We start from the raw sequence: 21,453 nt of genomic DNA, 5'->3' as shown, positions 1-21,453 counted from the left end.
AGGGGCTAGATTTTTAAAGAAAAGGAACCTCCACCATGAAAATAACTCCCTAGTGCTCAAGGGAGTGGTGCATAAAAAAAACCTTTTCACCTTGGAGGCGGCTTAGGGCTTTGGGAGTATCTAATGAATTCTCTGCAGGAAGGGACATGGCTGCGTCCGTCCAGACACGAGCTCCGATGAGGAATGCCATTTCCTGTACTGAGCCGGCATTTTATCCCGAACTTCTGGGTCACTTGACCTAGTCTCACGAGACTCCGGTCCCCGGAGCACCGCAAATGCCGGACCTCACTCACAGCCACCTTAACGGAAGGCACATAGACACGTGGCAGCCTGCCACCGCAGAACTTATGCCTAGGCAGATGGAAGGACCCATCTCTTGTCCCTCCTGACTCAATCAGGGCAACTTACACCGAGGCTGAGCGAATCTTTAAGCAGGAGGGAACCTGTGCCGCATTTCTCCACTTCATCACAAGGGACAGGAAACAACTGGACAAGGTAAAAGGGAGGAGGCTGTTAAATGTTTGTTTTTCCATGTTGTTTCCTGTCCCTTGGAGGCAGGGTACCCTACTGCTCAGTGCCATTGGGGAGGCGTATGGAAAAAATATGTTTTATTTTTAATAGAATGAAAGGAAAGGAGGAGATTAAGGGAGACAGCGCTGGGGTAATTTAATTGTTGAGCATTTTCTTTGTTTAATGTTCCTTTAAAGATGTTTTAAAATGTTTATTTTTTATTCATAAAGGCCCTATACATATTAGTGCATTGTCAGATGAAACAATCAACAATGTAATGCATACGGGGAGTTTCCTACTTTTCCCAGTGGATTATGGCAGGGGAGAGATGGATGCCATTTTTCTATTCCTGGTATATAAACCACAGGTGTCTGGCAGCAGCTTTCCTCTCTTTCCCTATTGAAAACACACTCTTGGCCTAACACAGTGATAGGCAAACTGCGGCTCTCCAGCTGTTGCAGAACTACAACAGCTGGAGAGCCGCAGTTTGCCTATCACTGGCCTAACTGAATGAGGAGTTGGGAGAGATAGATGTTGACCGGAAGCTGTATGAAACCTTAAATGGGTTTTCCGGCATTTTAATATTGATGACCTATCCTAAGGATAGGTCATCAATATCAGATTGGCAGGGGTCTGACCCCTGGTAACCCTGGCAAACAGTTGGTTAAAGTGAAGGTCGCGCTGTGTGTGAGCGCAGGCTTCTCTTCACTGTTTACCTGATCGCCGTCCGTGTAATTACAAGCCGTCCCATTCACTTCTCTGGTATGACTTGTTCTTATACCCTCAAATAGGAAGGAACCGTCCCCATTGAAGTGAATTGGACAGCTTGAATTGGACCGCTGTGATGTTGGCAGCGAGCAGTAAACAATGAAGAGAATGGTGCGCTAGTCTACTCTTCAACTAGTTGATCGACGGGGGTGCCGGGTGTTGGACCCCTGCCGATCTGATATTGGTGACCTATGCTGAGGATAGGTCATCAATATAAAAATTCTGGAAAACCCCTTTAACACCAGATAGCATTGTATAGCAGTTCAGACTATACCTTTGGTGACTAAACTTGGAAAAACTATATCCATTTCCATTGCAGTCAGAAGAAAACAAATGTCATCAATCAATGTCATCTTAGCCTGGTAGTGAAAGCCCCAGATAGTAGAACCACCACTATTAGATATGTAGGTAAATGCCAACTTCAGCTGTATAGTATGTGAACAAAGATCCAAAAGAAGATAAATGATTGCAGTGTGTGCGAAGGGAAATTGGTCTCTTGGAATGTGGTTCTGAATAATATCTATTACAATAAGATATTTCCTTTAGTCCACTGTCTATATCCACTTGTTTTGAGCTTATATAAATTTCGTCTCTTGCAGCAGATACTGTAGCCAGTGAATAGTATGAGACACTGCACCCATGTGATAGTCCTATAGCCCTCTTCAGAATGAGAATAAGCCCCAAGTGCAACAAGCAGGTTTTGACAGTAAGCTGGTCAATGTGGTCCCTCAAAATACAATATAAATTGGTTTGGGAAGGACCAATGTATTTTGAAACCATTGTAACCTGAGTCCAAAACTCTATAGAAAACTGGTAATTGGTGGCCACGCCTAAAAATGTGATCCCAAGATAAAAGAAAATTAAGAATTAAGAAAAATAAGCAGGTAACTAAGACAGGTAAAGCAAGTCCTTACATGTAACAGTTGTAAATCACTTTCTATAATGAGGACAAAAGCTTCTTCGGGGTCCTGAATAGCACACAGGTTAGGCTACTTTCACATCTGTGCTTTCCCTTTCCGCTATTGAAATCAGTCATAGGATCTCAATAGTGGAGGAAAACGCTTGAGTTTTGTCCCCATTCATTGTCAAAACTGAACGGAACGGAGTGCATCAGAATGCATTCTGTTCCGTTTCATTTAGAGATAAGCGAATTTCATATTTTGAAATTCGTTTGCGCTTTGTTTGGTGGTAAAAGCAGAATCGCGTTATGGATTCCGTTACAACGGACCATAACACAATTCTATGATTGAATGCCTTTATTTTGCCTAATTCTATTACTGAATGCATAAATAGAATTGCATTATGGTCCGTGGTAACGGAATCCATGACGCAATTCTGCTTTTATCACCAAACGAATTTCATAACTTGAAATTCGCTCATCCCTAGTTTAATTGCATTCCCATCACGCACACAAAAGCGCTGCAAGCTACGTTTTTGAGTGCGTCCTGGGATCCGTCGCCTATTGACTTACAATGGTTTCAGAGACGGATCTCTCATGGCCATTTTAGAGATACTACAACCGGATCCGTTCATAACAGATGTAGATGGCTGTATTATAATGACAGAAGCGTTTTTGCTGATCCATGACGGATCCAGCAAAAACTCAGATGTGAAAGTAGTCTTTGCAGAAAAATAAAGTGAAGCTACTTTCACCTGCTATCCAAGGGCCCAATTCATCCTGGAATAGACAGAGGGCTCTACAAGATATGTAGTACCGCACTGTACTGTAAGGAGGAGCTACTAGATAGACAATACAGGTGTTTTACCACAGAAATGGCCATGGTGACTGGTTGGATCTGAGTCTGAGACATTGTATGTTGAGTCTGATTTCAACTTATGACGGCCCAGAAAAGACCACTGTAAGTTGAAAATAGTGTATCTTGAGGCAGCACTGTACATGCTTCTGTATGCATCTAGCATTGATCCAAAATATTTTCATAAATCTTCTGTGGTGGAAATAAGTTAATACAAATACACCCCTTCCACATTATAAACCTGTTATTGTGGCATGAATATTGTGAAAAACTATAGGCGGTAAAATAACAAAACAAAACACACCCATGTTCGAGCAAAGAAAGTGCATATCCGTGTATTTATAGAACCCAGTATACATTTTCAGGCTGTGGATACAGAGTTTTCAAGCTTCTTTAAACAAAATAATAATTTAAAGTTGCATTGTCACAGTAAAAAGTATATATCACCAATGCTCTGTGAATCCCTGTGTACTAGTAACACTTTCATTGCCAGATAATCTGCATATTGCTGCATCACAGATTTCTGCCAGCACAAAGATAAAACATTGCTTAAAAATAACATATTTTAGGATTATGCCTATACAAGCCCACCTATTAGTGAGGCCTTTAACATGGATTTTGGTGCTCGACTCAAGCCTTGTATGTGGTCTTCTCCGTTAACTGATGAAAACTTAATGTGTGTTACACAAGAGTTAGGCCTCTTTCACAGTGGCGTGTGCGCCCCGTTTCCGTATTGCGGCCCGCAAAATGTGGGCCGCAATACACGAGCACAGTCCGTGGGGCAGCCGCAGCGGATCACGGACCCATTCACTTGAATGGGTCCGCGATCCGGCCGTTCTGCAAAAAAGATAGGACATGTTCTATCCTTTTGCGGAACGGAAGTACGGGACGAAACCCCACGGAAGCACTCCGTAGTGCTTCCGTAGGGTTCCGTTCCGTACCATTCCGCATCTCCTTATTTGCGGACCCATTCAAGTGAATGGGTCCGCATCCGTGATGCGGAATGCCCACGGAACGGCACCCGTGTATTGCGGATCCGCAAAACGGCAACGGGGCGCACACGCCAGTGTGAAAGAGGCCTTAGAAGTATACTTACCACATTTACATTTTATTTTTATTAGTACTGCATCTCATGAAGGTTAACAACAATTCACAACTTAGAATGAAGTTTAGTAAGCTGCCAAGTTAACCATCTGACTCAAAATGAAATGGCATGACAAAATATTTCACCATCCTTAGACCTTCTATTGGCCTGTAACCAAGCTGTCATCTTCTGTATTACTATGTGGTTAACAGGCACGCTAAACATTCAGAGTCGCATTAAAAAATTATATTTTTAATTAAATGTAAACTTGGATACAAACAATACTAATAAACTATACTATTAATAAAATAATTCATCACCCCTAATAGCATCAATCCTAATGCATGTAATACATAATTTCATATGAAAAAAACTCAAAATATAAAAAAAGAGGAAAATTAGAAAAAATATATAATATAAGTGACAGTTCAGTTTTCTGATTAATATCTTTTCTGTCGTCCCAAGATTTTGTCTGAATAGAAGTGAAAGTTCATAATTCACATGATTAATCCAAAGATATATTTGTTATAACAGAACAGAAAGTCCAAATAGATCTTTGAACTTTTCATACCTTTGGACTTTCTGCTTGTCTTTTAACAAATACGGTATATCTTTGGATCAATCATGTGAATTATGAACTTTCGCTTCTATTCAGACAAAATCATGGGACAATAGAAAAGATATTAAAGGGTTTCTGTCACCAGATTTAACCCTATTAAGCTAGCTGACATTAGCGATGTGCTAATGTCAGCTAAACCTAACTAGCCTATTCCTACTTTTATCTATGCCCCCTTTACGCCAGAAATCTAACTTTTATAATATGCTAATTAGCCTCTAGGAGCGGGGGGGGGGGGGGGGGTTGTTCCTGCTCCTAGAGGCTCCGTTCTCCCACCTTTGTCGCCTCCCTCCAAGTCCTGATTGACAGGGCCAGCCCTGTGCTCTGGTGGAAACTCGCGCCATTCAGTATTCGGCGAAGGTGCAGTGAGGAAGCTGGCAGCCAGCAGGCGTCTTTCCCTCACCGTGCCTGCACCGAATGCTGAACGGTGCGAGATTTCACCAGAGCACAGGGCTGGCAGACGGATGAGAGCGCTGCCTGGCCCTGTCAATCAGGACTTGGAGGGAGGCGACAAAGATGGGAGAACAGAGCCTCTAGGAGCAGGAACAACACCCCCCCCCCCCCCCTCTTAGAGGCTACTCGCTAATGTCAGCTAGCTTAATAGGGTTAAATCTGGTGACAGGAACCCTTTAATCAGGGAACTGAACTGTCACTTATATATTTTTCTCATTTTCTTCTTTTTTTTAAATATTTTATGAGTTTTTTTCATATGAAATTATGTATTATATGCATTAGCATTGATTAATTATTTTATTAATGGTATATTTTTTTAGTATTGTTTGCATCCAAGTTTACATTTAATTAAAAATATTTGTTTTTAATGCGGCTCTGAATGTTTAGAGTGCCTGTTAACCACATATAAATATACATCTTTAAAGCTTTTGGGTGTAGCTTTTTATAATAGAGCACCTTAATCCAGATATCACGACAGGTGAGCCACCACATACATTTTATCAATCTTCCGTATTACATTTCAAAAACACATGGCTAACTTAGGGCTTCCAATCAAACGTTCAGTCTAGTGAGTCCATGATTATAATAAACATCTCTGGTAAGAATCCAAACAGCATTGCATATATTGTTAGAAATATTCTGAAATTTAGGGGGGGAAAAAAGAAAATAAAACAAATGCCCCATAAAAAATAAAAAATAAATCACACATCAAAAATTAAAGAAGCGGGAGGAGTAGTTTTGAGGCTGTTGCTGGCTGGATGCTGAGATGCCATTACATTGTAGGGGCTGGAGGTAAACCTTTGTATCAGTCTGCAGAGAGAGGGCACAAAAGCTGTTCAATCGTTTCCAGATTCCACCCCTATATGGCTCTGGAGACCTTACAGAAAGAAGGTGGCCACTTCTCTCAACAAGGCGATCTGAGACTTAAAGTTGGCATCATCTGGCATAACGCTTGATGTAATCTTCCACTTTACTACGATACTCTTCCTGTAAGAAATAAAAAAAGAAACATCTATAAAACAAATTTCATTGGGCTGGGTACTGAGTTCTTGGAGAGGGAAGTAACACTATGGTGATCACGACAGGGAGTGTGAAAACAATTATTACTGAAATATCAGTGACTATAAATACAATTACTGCTCCATTAAAAAAAACTTTTTTATTACTTCTAGCTCATTATAATGAGACGCCTGGAAATCCATGTTAGTCATGTTTAATATAAGCAGACTTATTCAGATCTCAGACAAACTTGGTGGTGTAGTTGTTTTATTGCTGCCCATAAAAATATGTCTTCCAAAATGGCATTAATAGAAATGATATAGGATTATAAAGAGGGCACCACAGGGTCATGTGCACAAGGGCCTCTACAAACCTGGACGACTCATAGCTGCCAGAATTTAAAAATTTATTTTATGGACACTTTGGCTTTAAAGGATTTGTCCACTTTATGTATATTGATGACCTATCGTCAGGATAGGTCATCAATACCAGATTGGCGGGGGCCGGCACCCCTGCCTACCAGCTGTTTGAAGAGAAAGCAGCGCACCTTCGCAACCGCAGAGCTGAGCAGGTGTAATTACATTCACTTCTATGGGACGGCTCCTTCATATACATTTGAATGGGAAGAAGCCATCCCATTGAAGGGAATTGGACGGCTTAGGTGTAATGACAAGGCTCACTGCTGCGGTTGCGGCGGCGAGCAGGTAAACAATGAAGAGAAGGCTGCGCTCACAGGAGCGCAGCCTTCTCTTCAAACAGCTGATCGGCAGGGGTGTTGGGTGTCGGCCTCCTGCCAATCTGATATTGATGACTTATCCAGACATTAGGTCATCAATAGAAATAAAGCGGATGACCCCTTTAAGAGGCAGGTTTTGCCATAATATACATTTATTTCTAAATGTTTCCTGTATATTGTTCCCAATAAAAGGACAACAGTGATCTCAGACACATCAGTTAAAATTACAGTTTCTATAAAGCCCGGATAACCCCTTTATTGCAGACAAGATCCCAAAATTTCAGAACTCAAACCAGACCCCTATAATTACCTCTCTTCACTCCCAGCTTCCTATTTGCAAGCCAGGCTTTACCACATGTTGTCCTGCCACCCCTACATTTGTGGGAATGTGCCTGGGATGAATAATTGCCAGGATTTCCCTAAAAGGGATTGTCCCACAAAAAATATTCTACCGTTTTCAAACCAGCACCTGCCTGAATACTTTTGCAATTGCATGTATTTACAATATTGTAATATCCACTGAGTTATTCAATAAAATGTCTGTAGCGCCACCTGCTCTTTGTCCTTTTTCTTATTTCTTTGTCCAGCTCACTGAGAAGGCCGCACATGCTCAGTTTCATCCTTCAACTGGCTTCTGAGCTGTTATAGGGAGAGCATGGACACCCCCCTGAGCTGTTATAGGGAGAGAGCTCCAGAGGAAAAGACACGCCCCCTCAGCTTCATATAAATCTATCAGAGCAATGAATTGAGAGATTTCTGGATCCATGTGAGGTACAGGGCTGGTTCTAGCGTTGTTAGAAACAGGCTGTCATGTACTAGCTGATGTCTGATTTTCATATTTGACATTAATTATGGGATAACTCCTTTAAAAAACAGGGACCTTCTGGCAAATATAGACTATTGGCAACTATGAGGAACTTACATTGTGCAACGACTTTTCAGAAAAAGTTCTTGTAAAAGCACAAGGCAACTGGACTCTGGAGAAGTTGAAATTCGTTCGAACTTCTCTATCTGGCAGTCTGATGGACAAATCTAGGTTTGGAAAATGCCAGGGGAACATTACCTGCCCGACGGTATTCTGTTAACTGTAAAGTTTGCTGAAAGGGGTATGCTGCTATGGGGTTGTTTTTCAGGGGTTGGCACAGGCAACTTAATTACAGTGAATGGAAATCTTAATGCTTTAGCAGATCAAGAAAAATTGCGGATCTTCAAAACACGGATGCTGGCAATGTGCATTCCGCACTTCACGGAACGGCCAGCCCTATGACAGAAATGCCTATTCTTGTCAGCAATTTTGGACAAGAATAGGACATGTTCTATCTTTGTTGCGGGGCCACAGAAAGGAAGTACGGATGAAATGAATGAGTCTGCAAAAATGCAGAACGGATGTAGACATAAATATACAGTCGTGTGAATGGGCCCTTAAAGGGATTGTTCGGGTTCATAGCTGAACCCAGACATACCTCCATTTTGACCCCGGTAGCCCCCCAGACTTGAGCATCGGAGCAGTTCATGCTCCGATGCTCTCCTTTGCCCTGCGCTAAATCGAGCAGGGCAAAGGCATTTTTTGGAGATCCGGTGACGTACCAGGCTCTCCATGGGGCTGCCAGGAAGCCCGGTGATGTCACCGGCACAGATGGGCGGGATTTAGCGCTGCCCTAGCCAGTAAAACGGCTAGGGCAGCGCTAAAGCCTGCCTATCAGAGCCGGTGAAGTCACCGAACACACAAAAGAGCCCTTGCCCTGCATGATTTAGCGCAAGGCAAGGGAGCGCATCGGAGCATGAGATGCTCCGATGCTAGCTTCAGGGGGGCTGCCTGGGTGAAAATAAGGGTATGTCCGGGTTCAACGCTGAACCCGGACAACCCCTTTAACTGCATGCTTCCAACTTTGTGGTTTTTTTTCCAGCATGAGTGTGCCCCAGTGGAACAAAGCAAGGTCGATAAATGCCCCAATGCACAAAGCAAAGTCGATAAAGGAATGATGTGTGAGTTTGGTGTGGAAGAACCTGACTGGCCCGCAAAGAGCCCTTGCTTTAAACCCATCCAACAACTTTGGGATAAACCAGAATGGTGATTTTCAAGCCTGGACTTCTCGCGAAACATTTGTACCAGACTTAACAAATGATCTTTTGCTGGATGAATGGGTAAAATTCTCACAGATGCACTCCAAAAACTTGTAGAAAGCCTTCCCAAAAGAGTGGAAGCTGTTCTTGCTGCAAAGGGGAAGGGGGCAACTCTATCTTAATGCCTATGGCGACATTTCAGCTCCCACCATGGACATGAACGAATAAACGTATGTTTTTCTGCATAAACTGCCGAGTGCTTTGATCTCTTCTATTTGTATCTATCTACCTACCCACACTCGTCAACATTAAAATTGCAACACCAGGAACAAAAAGTTGTGGAATTATGGAAATCACAGAATCAAGACATGTTAATGATATGCATATGAAACAATGGAAATAAAATGTTCAAAATATCTAGATTTATTCAGTATCGAGTATGAGCATCACAAGCATAAATGAAAACCCTTACATTCCTTAGCATGCTATCAATGAGGTTAGGTTGTCTGAGGAATGTTCTGCCATGCTGAATGCACTTTGGGCAGCTGCTGGATACTATACAGTGGATGGAGCAGAAAGCATGTGTAATGGTCATATCTAGGTACTGCAGCTCAACTCCCATTCAAGTACACCGACACCAGAAACCATACAGTAGATGGAGCCTTCTATCCACAGTACAGTTTCTGAAACCTGACCAGAACAGCTGATCGGTGGGGCTGGCGGGTGTCGGATCCCCCCCCTTCATATTGATGAGGATAGTTCATTAATATCTAAGTACCAGACACCCCTTTCACATTGATTTAGAAGATACCAAAAGTTATAAGCCACTATGAGCTTTCAATGAGAAATGGCAAACATTACATCTTTGGTATTAAATCTGTACTGCTGTGTAATGCTACCCTGAGACATTCAGTCCTTTGAAAGTTGAGTGAGATCTTAAAGGGGACAGGGCTCAGTTCTAAAGTTCTTAAAAATGAAGAAACCAGGTACTAGTTGAGGAAATAGCTAAAATGACATTGAAAGGGGAAGTTATCATTATGGGAGACTTTAATCTTCCTGATGTAAACTGGAAAACCAAAATAGCTAGTTCTGCCAGGAGTACAGATATTCTAAATTCCCTACTGGGATTATCTCTACAGCAAGTAGTTGAGGAGCCAAGCCGGAAGGAGGCCATTTTAAATTTAGTATTCACAAATGGGAATTTGGTATATGATATTACTGTAGGGGAAAGCTTGGGATCTAGTAATCACCAGTCAGTGTGGTTTACTATAAGTACAGTGACTGAGTCACACCACACAAAAACAAAAAAGTTTTAGATTTTAGAAAAACAGACTTTTCTAAAATTAGATTAGTGGTATACGAGTCCCTATCAGATTGGAACAGTTTCAATGGAGTCCAGGAGAAATGGGACTACTTAAAAGTGTCACTATTGAAGGCAACAGATAATTGCATTTGGCTTGTAAGTAAAGGCAAAAAAAGGAAGAGACCACTGTGGTACTCAGCAGAAGTGGCCAAAATCATTAAAAACAAAAAGATAGAATTTAGTAATTATAAAAACAAAACGAGGATGACAGGCAAATTTATAAGATTAGGCAGAGAGAGGCCAAACAAGTTATAAGAGCTTCTAAAGCACAGGCAGAAGAGAAATTAGCTCAGTCAGTGAAAAAAGGCGATAAGACATTATTCAGATACATAAATGAAAAAAGGAAACTAAAACAAGGAATCACCAAATTAAAAACAAAAGAAGGAAGGTATATGGAAGAAGATAAAGAACTAGCTGACTGCATCAATGAATACTTCTGTTCAGTTTTTACAAAGGAAAATGAAAGAAAAGGACCTCAGTTAGGAAGGAAGACTAATGAATCTTTTGATGCATGTGTCTTTACAGAGGAAGAGGTTCTAAGTCAGCTGTCTAAAATTAATACAAATAAGTCACAGGGGCCTGATGGGATACACCCAAAGCTATTAAAAGAGCTTAGCAGTGAACTAGCAAAACTATTAACAGATTTATTTAACCAATAACTGGTAACAGGAGTCGTCCCAGAAGATTGGAAATTAGCAAATGTTGTGCCCATTCACAAGGAAGGTAGTAGGGAGGAATCGGGCAACTAAAGGCCAGTAAGCCTGACATCAATAGTGGGGAAATTAATGGAAACCATACTGAAGGAGAGGATTGTGGAACATCTAAAATCCCATGGATTGAAAGATGAAAAACAGCATGTGTTTACATCAGGGAGATCATGTCAAACTAATCTTGTTGATTTTTCTGATTGGGTGACTAAAATAATAGATGGCGGAGGTGCAGTAGACATTGCTTATCTAGACTTTAGTAAGGCTTTTGATACTGTCCCACATAGAAGGCTAATCTATATGTTAGAGTCTTTGGGCTTGGACTCCCATATTGTTGAATGGATTAGGCAGTGGCTGAGGGACAGACAACAGAGGGTTGTAGTCAACGGAGTATATTCAGACCATGGTCTTATTACCAGTGGGGTACCTCAGGGATCTGTTCTGGGACCCATATTGTTTAATATCTTTATCAGCGAAATTGCAGAAGGCCTCGATGGTAAGGTGTGTCTTTTTGCTGATGACACAAAGATTTGTAACAGGGTTGATGTTCCTGGAGAGATACACCAAATGGAAAAGGATTTAGGAAAACTAGAGGGATGGTCAAAAATCTGGAAACTTAAATTTAATGTTGATAAGTGCACCTGGGGCGTAAAAACCCAAGAGCAGAATATAAAATCTGTGATACAGTCCTAACCTCGGTATCTGAGGAAAGGGATTTAGGGATCATTATTTCAGAAGACTTAAAAGGTAGGCAGACAATGTCATAGAGCAGCAGGAAATGCTAGCAGAATGCTTGAGTGTATAGGGAGAGGCATTACCAGTAGAAAGAGGGAGGTGCTCATGCCACTCTACAGAGCACTAGTGAGACCTCATTTGGAGTATTGTGCTCAGCACTGGAGACCATATCTCCAGAAGGATATTGATACTTTGGAGACAGTTCAGAGACAGTAAACTAATACATGGATTGCAGGATAAAACTTACCAGGAAAGATTAAAGGACCTTAACATGTATAGCTTGGAAGAAAGACGAGACAGAGGGGATATGATAGAAACTTTTAAATACATAAAGGGAATCAACAAGGTAAAAGAGGAGAGAATATTTAAAATAAGAAAAACTGCTACAAGAGGACATAGTTTTAAATTAGAGGGGCAAAGGTTTAAAAGTAATGTCAGGAAGTATTACTTTACTGAGAGAGTAGTGGATGCATAGAATAGCCTTCCTGCAGAAGTGGTAGCTGCAAACACAGTGAAGGAGTTTAAGCATGCATGGGATAGGCATAAGGCCATCCTTCATATAAGATAGGGCCAAGGGCTATTCATAGATGGGCCAAATGGTTCTTATCTGCCGACACATTCTATGTTTCTATGTTTAACTCTTTCCCGACATGTGAAATACTATTACGTGACAATTTGGGTCTTCAAAGATGTCGCTCGCTCCTGAGCAGAACTTACAGCAGACACCCGCGGCTAATGCCTGCGACCGGCGGTAATGCCAATCGCGGACATTTAACCTCTCAGATGCTGTGGTCAAACCTGACATCTGAGCATGCTAAACACCAGAAGCACGCGCTTCCGGTAATGCTCCGGCTCCCCTGTGTGATGATCGGAGGAACCAGAGCTTATATGCAGCAGCCCCTCATAAAGAATAACAGGAGGCTGCTGCACATTGTTTCCTATGGAGACCTTGCCTGTAGCAAGGCTCCATAGGAAACTAGTAAAATAATCAGACTCCAATGCTAGTGCATTGGAGTCTATGACAATAGCAATCTAATGATTGCTTGTTATAGTTCCCTATGGGAACTATAAAAGAAAAAGTGTAAAAAAAATTAAAGTTTTTAGAAATCAAACAAATTAAAAATATCTAAAAATTCTAATCACCCCCCCTTTCCCCAAAATGAGAATAAGAAATGTAAAAAAAAAAAAACGCATCATGGGTGTCGCCGCGTGCAAAAACACCTGTACTATCAAACTATAAGAATTAATACCATGCGGAAAAAGGCGAAATAAAGAAAAGGGTCACAACGGCAGATTTTCTATTTTTTGATCGCCTCTCCTCCCACTAAAATTAAATAAAAAGTGATCAAAAAGTTTAACACAGAACGGTATCAATGAAAAGTACAGACCGTCCTGCAAAAAAGTGAGCCCTCATACAGCTCCACACACATAACTAGAAAAAGGTTATAGGGGTCAGAAAATGACAGAAAAAAATATATTTTCAAGTTTTATTTTTTTTCTCCAGTGTCAGAACGCAAGCAAAACTATACATATGTTGTATCCCACAAAAATTCAGTTTTTTTCCCCACCACCTTTGGAATTTTTTTACCCACTTCCCAATACATTCTATGCAATATTAAATGGGGGTGTTGGAAAATACAACTTGCCCCACAAAAAATAAGCCCTCTTAAGGCTATGTGAATGGAAAAAAGTTTTGGCTCTGGGGAGGTAGGGAGCGCAAAACAAAAATGCAAAGTAAAAAAAACCTCTGGGGTAGAAAGGGTTAAAGGGGTTGGCCACTTTCTGGCTTGTGACCAATAACTACATGGATCTTACTAAAATAGTATTTGTTGATATATTGAGCTGTCTGCTATATTTCAAAAGTCATGCTACCTTGTTAGGCAAATATGTACTGTCTGCATAGAGGTCCTGTCTATAAGATTGCCGCTGATGGATCAGTCAGCCTCCTCCATTCTAACACACTGCCCTCAAACTAAACTCACAACATTGCAAGTGCAGATGACAGGTAAAGTGTATATGAATGGAGGAGACATCACATGGAGGTCATTCTCCTGGTCACTTCACCCTCCATCAGCAGCCATTTTATGGACAGAACCCCTGTGTGAAAAAAAAAAAGGAAAAGGTGTATTTAATCAAAGACTACATTAGTAATTGCCATATAATCATCTTATAAATAGAGTTGAGCGAACACCTGGATGTTCGGGTTCGAGAAGTTCGGCCGAACTTCCCGTAAATGTTCGGGTTCGGGATCCGAACCCGAACCGAACTTCGTCCCGAACCCGAACCCCATTGAAGTCAATGGGGACCCGAACTATTGGGCACTAAAAAGGCTGTAAAACAGCCCAGGAAAGAGCTAAAGGGCTGCAAAAGGCAGCAACATGTAGGTAAATCCCCTGCAAACAAATGTGGATAGGGAAATGAATTAAAATTAAAAAAATAAAAATGAACCAATATCAATTGGACAGAGGTCCCATAGCAGAGAATCTGGCTTCACGTCAGCAGAGAATCAGTCTCTTCATGCCATAGCAAAGAATCTGGCTTCATGTCAGCAGAGAATCAGTCTCTTCATGCCATAGCAGAGAATCTGGCTTCATGTCAGCGCAGAATCAGTCTTCATGTGATAGCAGAGAATCAGGCTTCACGTCACCCACCACTGGAACAGGCCACTTTCACACATTTAGGCCCCGGCACCCAGACAGAGGACAGCGGTCCCGTAACAGAGAATCTGGCCTTATGTCAGCGCAGAATCTGTCTTCATGTCATAGCAGAGAATCAGGCTTCACGTCACCCACCACTGGAACAGGCCACTGTCACACATTTAGGCCCAGGCACCCAGGCAGAGGAGAGAGGTCCCGTAACAGAGAATCTGGCATTATGTCAGCGCAGAATCTGTATTCATGTCATAGCAGAGAATCAGGCTTCACGTCAGCCACCACTGGAACAGGCCACTGTCACACATTTAGGCCCAGGCACCCAGGCAGAGGAGAGCGGTCCCGTAACAGAGAATCTGGCCTTATGTCAGCGCAGAATCTGTCTTCATGTCATAGCAGAGAATCAGGCTTCACGTCACCCACCACTGGAACAGGCCACTGTCACACATTTAGGCCCAGGCACCCAGGCAGAGGAGAGAGGTCCCGTAACAGAGAATCTGGCCTTATGTCAGCGCAGAATCTGTCTTCATGTCATAGCAGAGAATCAGGCTTCACGTCACCCACCACTGGAACAGGCCACTGTCACACATTTAGGCCCAGGCACCCAGGCAGAGGAGAGAGGTCCCGTAACAGAGAATCTGGCCTTATGTCAGCGCAGAATCTGTCTTCATGTCATAGCAGAGAATCAGGCATCACGTCACCCACCACTGGAACAGGCCACTGTCACACATTTAGGCCCCGGCACCCAGACAGAGGAGAGAGGTCCTGTAACAGAGAATCTGGCCTTATGTCAGCACAGAATCTATCTTCATGTCATAGCAGAGAATCAGGCATCACGTCACCCACCACTGGAACAGGCCACTGTCACACATTTAGGCCCAGGCAGAGGAGAGAGGTCCTGTAACAGAGAATCTGGCCTTATGTCAGCACAGAATCTGTCTTCATGTCATAGCAGAGAATCAGGCATCACGTCACCCACCACTGGAACAGGCCACTGTCACACATTTAGGCCCAGGCACCCAGGCAGAGGAGAGAGGTCCCGTAACAGAGAATCTGGCCTTATGTCAGCACAGAATCTGTCTTCATGTCATAGCAGAGAATCAGGCATCACGTCACCCACCACTGGAACAGGCCACTGTCACATATTTAGGCCCAGGCACCAAGTCAGTGGTGTAGTACAGTCGATATGAACCACATGAAGTTTCACCAAATATCCAGTCTGCAGGTTTGCAATAGGGTCATACCAATATACAGGAGCTGCAGCAATGATCACTTGTTAAATATAGTTCCATATATTCATAAGCTGTTAGCAGAGAGTCAGGACATGCTAAATAAACCTCTTCAAATGTGCTATTAGATAACTGAGGAAAGTTTTAACAGACAGAGTCTTTACAGTGGACTCTTCCAGAAAGCCCCCTGTGTATTCTGCTACTTGGTTTGGTCTCCTCAGTGCAGACATTTACTGTGAAGGAGGTAGGATCTCTGTCTAAGTTCTCTAAAGCTAAAGTTCATTTATCTATTGTAAAAAGTTATAATATATACCCATAATAGTTCTGTAGAATGTAAAGAGGTGACTGTATGTTTTTTAGCAGCCTTTAAACCCTACAGCACATGCTAGGCTGAGTAGATGATGTACAGTTAAAGAGACATGTGTTCTTCCTAAAATGGCTGCAAGACATGCTGTATTCCAGGTCACCCTGCTGCAATATCTTTGTAAATGATTTTCTCTTGTTCATTTTTCTGTATGCTTTGTTATATCCTGTAACATGTATGTGGGAATGTAATATAATGACTGCCTGTTATGATATAGGTGGGCTGGTGACCTGGCTGTATACCACATAGTGGCAGTTTTTCCCTGTTGTATTACAGGCTCCAGCCAAGTGCACTACACCTCAATAAAGCTTTAAACCACAGAAGACCTGAGTGTCGTCCCTTAGAGTCCACTTAGAGTTTATGCCTGGAGGAGCTGGTGACCGAGTGAGTGTGAAAGCTGGAGGTGTCGCAGATGGTGCAAGGAAAAGAGGGTTACATTTGGTGCCGTGACTCGGATGTCATCATTCTGCTCAAAGTGACCAGTGAAGATACCTAAAGTCACCAGTGTGCGAGTTCTGAGGTGATTGTGCCACGGCGGAGCAGCTAGGCGGCAGATTGACCTTATTAGCGGTTTATATCCTCTCAGGAATAGAAGATGAGTGGACGAGCCAGAGCCCGCGGAAGAGCACGTGCCAGGGGCAGCCCAGCCAAGGACAGCCTGGACAGGAGCAAGAGGCTCAAGAACCTAGACGCATTGAAAGACCCCAGCAGCCACCAGCCGAGCCTTTGCTTGTGGGAAGAGGGCGCCAGAGAGGCCCGCCAGTAGTGGAGAGACCTCCGACTGATGTTCTGCAGCTTTCAGCTGGATTTCAGGACATATCCCTCGGAGAACGGGGTGGCCGCAGGCGTGACTTCCATGACCTTGGAGTGAACACCCGGCAGACCATTGAATAGAAATGTGAGACCTGTTTTTTTTTTGCACTGTGTGACAGGTTAAGGTTTAATCACAGAATCAGACTTCTATCTGCACGGTAGCGTGTGTCTTAGGTTTTTCTGAATGACACTATCAGTACCTTCAATGTAAGATATCCTTTTTGGGATAGATTTCAAGTAGGCCTCAAATACCAGAAACTAGTTATTTTGAGAATGGCAAATTTGGGAATGCTTTTTCAACCCAGAACAAAAAGTCTGCTTTTACGGTCACTACAAATAACTTGACCAGCAAAAACAGTGCAGATTTGGTTGAATAGAGATGTGAGACCTGTTTTTTTTTGCGCTGTGTGACAGGTATAGGTTTAATCACAGAATGACACTTCTATCAGCACGCTAGCGTGTGTCTTAGGTTTTTCTGAATGACACTATCAATACCTTCAATGTAAGATTTTCTTTTTGGGATAGATTTCAAGTAGGCCTCAAATACCACAAACTAGTTATTTTGAGAATGGCAAATTTGGGAATGCTTTTTCAACCCAGAACAAAAAGTCTGCTTTTACGGTCACTACAAATAACTTGACCAGCAAAAACAGTGCAGATTTGGTTGAATAGAGATGTGAGACCTGTTTTTTTTTGCGCTGTGTGACAGGTATAGGTTTAATCACAGAATGACACTTCTATCAGCACGCTAGCGTGTGTCTTAGGTTTTTCTGAATGACACTATCAATACCTTCAATGTAAGATTTTCTTTTTGGGATAGATTTCAAGTAGGCCTCAAATACCAGAAACTAGTTATTTTCAGAATGGCAAATTTGGGAATGCTTTTTCAACCCAGAACAAAAAGTCTGCTTTTACGGTCACTACAAATAACTTGACCAGATAAAACTGTGCAGATTTGGTTGAATAGAAATGTCAGGTCTATTTTTTAGGCGCTGGGTGACAGGCTCAACTTGCCCCTGATGTAATATATGGCCAAAAAATGACCACACTGTTGATGGTTAAATGCACTTCGGTGACACAGGCTCAGCCTGCAGCTGATGTAGGATATAGCACAAAATAACCACACTATCGATGGTTAAATACACTTGGTGATAGCTCGTGCTGGCGCACCACAAGTCACAAAATGGCCGCCGATCACCCCAGAAAAAAAGTGATCTAAAAACGCTCTGGGCAGCCTCAAAAAAGTGAGCAAGTCAATAATAGCACTTCAATGATCCACAGCTGCAGATCGATCACAGAATGAAGTCTTTTGGAGGAGTTAATCTGCCTAATCTCGCCCTAACGTCGCAGCTGCAACCTCTCTCTATACTGATCATAGCAGAGTGACGTGCGGCGCTACGTGACTCCAGCTTAAATAGAGGCTGGGTCACATGGTGCACTGGCCAATCACAGCCATGCCAATAGTAGGCAAGGCTGTGATGGCCTCTTGGGGCAAGTAGTATGACGCTTGTTGATTGGCTGCTTTGCAGCCTTTCAAAAAGCGCCAAGAAAGCGCCGAACACCGAACCCGGACTTTTACGAAAATGTTCGGGTTCGGGTCCGTGTCACGGACACTCCAAAATTCGGTACGAACCCGAACTATACAGTTCGGGTTCGCTCATCCCTACTTATAAACACAATGATCAACAGGAACCAGAAATTGGCCAAGCCCTTTAACTATGTTCTTTTATGTCTTTCTTATTAATCAAAGTCTTATAGCAAGTCTTCCATCTACTAAACCTCAGGATACAGTGCTTGGAAACTGCACATTATCAGAGATAAATGACTTGCATGTGTTGTTGGAACCACTGGTATATAATGTTAGTAGCTTGATCACAGGATAAACCTAGTCAGACACTTACTTACATTTGGCAGAAAGCATCAATTTTCTGCCCAAGCTTCGATTTTTTTAATTAAAAAAAAAAAAAAAAAAAACCTTCTTCAAAAGCATTCATGATGAACAAAAGGCCAAAGAGGTAAAAGTCCCTTTCGGAAGTCCTAGCTACACATTATTTACGGCTTCTTTTCATATGGAATAAAAGGCCAGTAGCGTGAGCTAATGTATACACTCAACTGGCAAAGTTTGAATGCTGCTGTCAATGATTTTCGCTACCATGCTCTCACAAGAGGCTCAATTGGCCTAATAGTAGAGATGGAGAACATCATGAATAGTAGAGTAGAGATCATTTTGCAACTGCTTTCATGTTTACTGATAGAAATGGCCTGGCGATGAATCCAAGATTTCAAACCTAAGTATAATGTACCCTTAATTTAAGTGTTTAGTTTTATGTAGTGGCTCTTAACCTTGGCTAATGCAGGGTGATGAGCAAAAAATATTTTAAAAGCAAACGGTGCCGCCTGAGTACAGATTTTCAGAAAAGCAACCATATTTTTTTTTCTTAGGACAATGAGGACCTCCTAACTTCTATATTCTTGCATAATAGTGTTTTTTTAAAGAAACTTTGCAATACATGGTAGTCACACACTGTACCGTATTTTTCATAAGACGCACTTTATTTTCCCACAAAAACGCTTGTAGTACTCTCCCTCCCTGGTCTTCCTTGCTGGGGCTGGTGCTTCACTGTCCTGACCGCGTACAGCATCAGGACGTAGCGCGCGCACTATGACCTGACGCTGCACGCAGTCAGGTGACAGAGCAGCGCAGGGCGGGTAGACAGGGGAGTGCAACTTCTTCCGGAGGTGAAGAGGAGCAGCCGCGCTGGATTGGTAAGAGGAGATTTTTATTTTAATCTGACCTAAGGTCTGATGGGGTCTAACATTGAGGGCTGATTTGAGGTCTGATGGGGGTCTGACAATGTCGGCTGATTGTCACGATCAGAGTGGGGGGGAAACTCCACACCAAACACAGGAGGGTAGGTGAACAGTAACTGGGCCTGGAAGCTAGGAAAGGAACAGGTCACCTCCTAAACAACCCTAATCCAGGCCCTAACTACCTATTAATATGAATAGACCTTGAAGGTAGGAATATTCATATGCTGGATACCTAGGTCCTTATATCCCTATAAGGCCCTGGAATGAGGTTAGGACCAGAGACAACCCATTCCTCCCCAGATGGACAAATGGAAGTTTCTGTCTCAGGCCCAGATACAAACAACAGGGAATATAACAAACACAATACAATAAGAAAAGACAAACAAACTTAGCTGAAAGTAGAAAACTGGCAACTCCAGAAGCACCACAGGATACAACCGACCAGCTAGTTAGAAGTCAGGAAGAAAATCTTTAAAGGAAACCTGTCACCAGGATTTTGTGCATAGAGCTGGGGACATGGGCTGCTAGATGGCCACTAGCACATCTGCAATACCCAAGTCCCCACAGCTCTCTGCGCTTTTATGGTGTTAAAAAACCGTTTTGATCAATATGCAAATGAACCTGATGTGTGTCCTGTATCCGGAGATGAGTCCAGCGGAAAGGAGCCCAGCACCGCCCCGCGTCCTCCGAATCTCCTCCTTGCTGGCTGACGTCACAGAGCTTGAGCGCCGAAATCTCGCGATGCGCGAGCTAGCGGATGCGGGGCGGTGCTGGGCTCCTTTCCGCTGGACTCATCTCCGGATTAGGGACACATATCAGGTTCATTTGCATATTGATCAAAACGGTTTTTTAACACAATAAAAGCGCAGAGAGCTGTGGGGACTGGGTATTGCAGATGTGCTAGTGGCCATCTAGCAGCCCATGTCCCTAGCTCTATGCACAAAATCCTGGTGACAGGTTTCCTTTAAACCGCACCCCCAAGAGTAAAAAACCGCTACTTATGGGAAAGGTGATTTACCAACAAGCAAAACCTGAAGCAAGGGGTGTGGCATTCACCAAAACACAGACACAACAAGATCCACAGGGAACTTGTCAATTTAACCCACGAGTTGCCAGTCTCGCCCAATCTCCTGGTACCTGCCACAGGAACGTCCGTGACAGTACCCCCCCTTCCATGGGTGATCTCCGGGCACCCAGGACCGACCTTATGCGGGTGAGATCTATGAAAGGCATTCACTAAACGATTGGCATTAACGTCGGATGCTGGCACCCACATCCTCTCCAGTGTCCAGTGGACAAGATATTGAAGGGATCCACAGAGAACTCGAGAGTCAAATATTTTCGCGATCTCGAATTCTAAATTACCGTCCACCATGACTGGAGTGGGTGGGCAAGGAAGATGGCTGTAAAGGTTCCACATATTTTTTCAACAAAGACCTATGGAACACTTTATGAATTTTCAGGGCCTGAGAAAGCTCAAGACGAAAAGCTACAGGATTAATAATGGCCGTGATCTTATATGGGCCGATAAACCTTGGACCCAACTTTCAGGACGGTACCTTCAACTTAATGTTTCTTGTGGACAGCCACACAGAATCACCCACACTTAGGTTCATACGTTTCCTGTCAGCCACACGTTTCTATTTGTTGCCCATATTTTTCAAGTTATTTAGAATTTTTTGCCATATCGATGACAATGATGACGAAAAACGTTCTTCCTCAGGGATATCAGAAGTATTAGAACCAGAAAATGTGCCAAACTGCGGGTGAAACCCATAGGCTCCAAAAAAACAGCG

General features: G+C 42.8%; 1 protein-coding gene across 2 annotated transcripts in view; it reads right to left on the bottom strand.

The window, feature by feature from the left end:
• Positions 1 to 5,317: 5,317 nt before the first annotated feature.
• UBE2F (ubiquitin conjugating enzyme E2 F (putative)) overlaps positions 5,318 to 21,453 on the bottom strand; it is a 279,007-nt gene continuing 262,871 nt past the window's right edge. For both annotated transcript variants that reach the window (XM_040441854.1, XM_040441853.1), the window contains exon 10: positions 5,318 to 6,172. In XM_040441854.1, coding sequence (XP_040297788.1) covers positions 6,122 to 6,172 — 51 coding nt within the window. In that variant the 3' untranslated portion in view covers positions 5,318 to 6,121. The remainder of the gene's footprint in view (positions 6,173 to 21,453) is intronic.

The sequence above is a fragment of the Bufo bufo genome, chromosome 7, assembly GCF_905171765.1.
Source record: "Bufo bufo chromosome 7, aBufBuf1.1, whole genome shotgun sequence".
In the NCBI taxonomy this organism is placed as follows: domain Eukaryota; kingdom Metazoa; phylum Chordata; class Amphibia; order Anura; family Bufonidae; genus Bufo; species Bufo bufo.
Note: the sequence above shows the minus strand (reverse complement) of the source record. Positions and strands in the feature narration are given on the sequence as shown.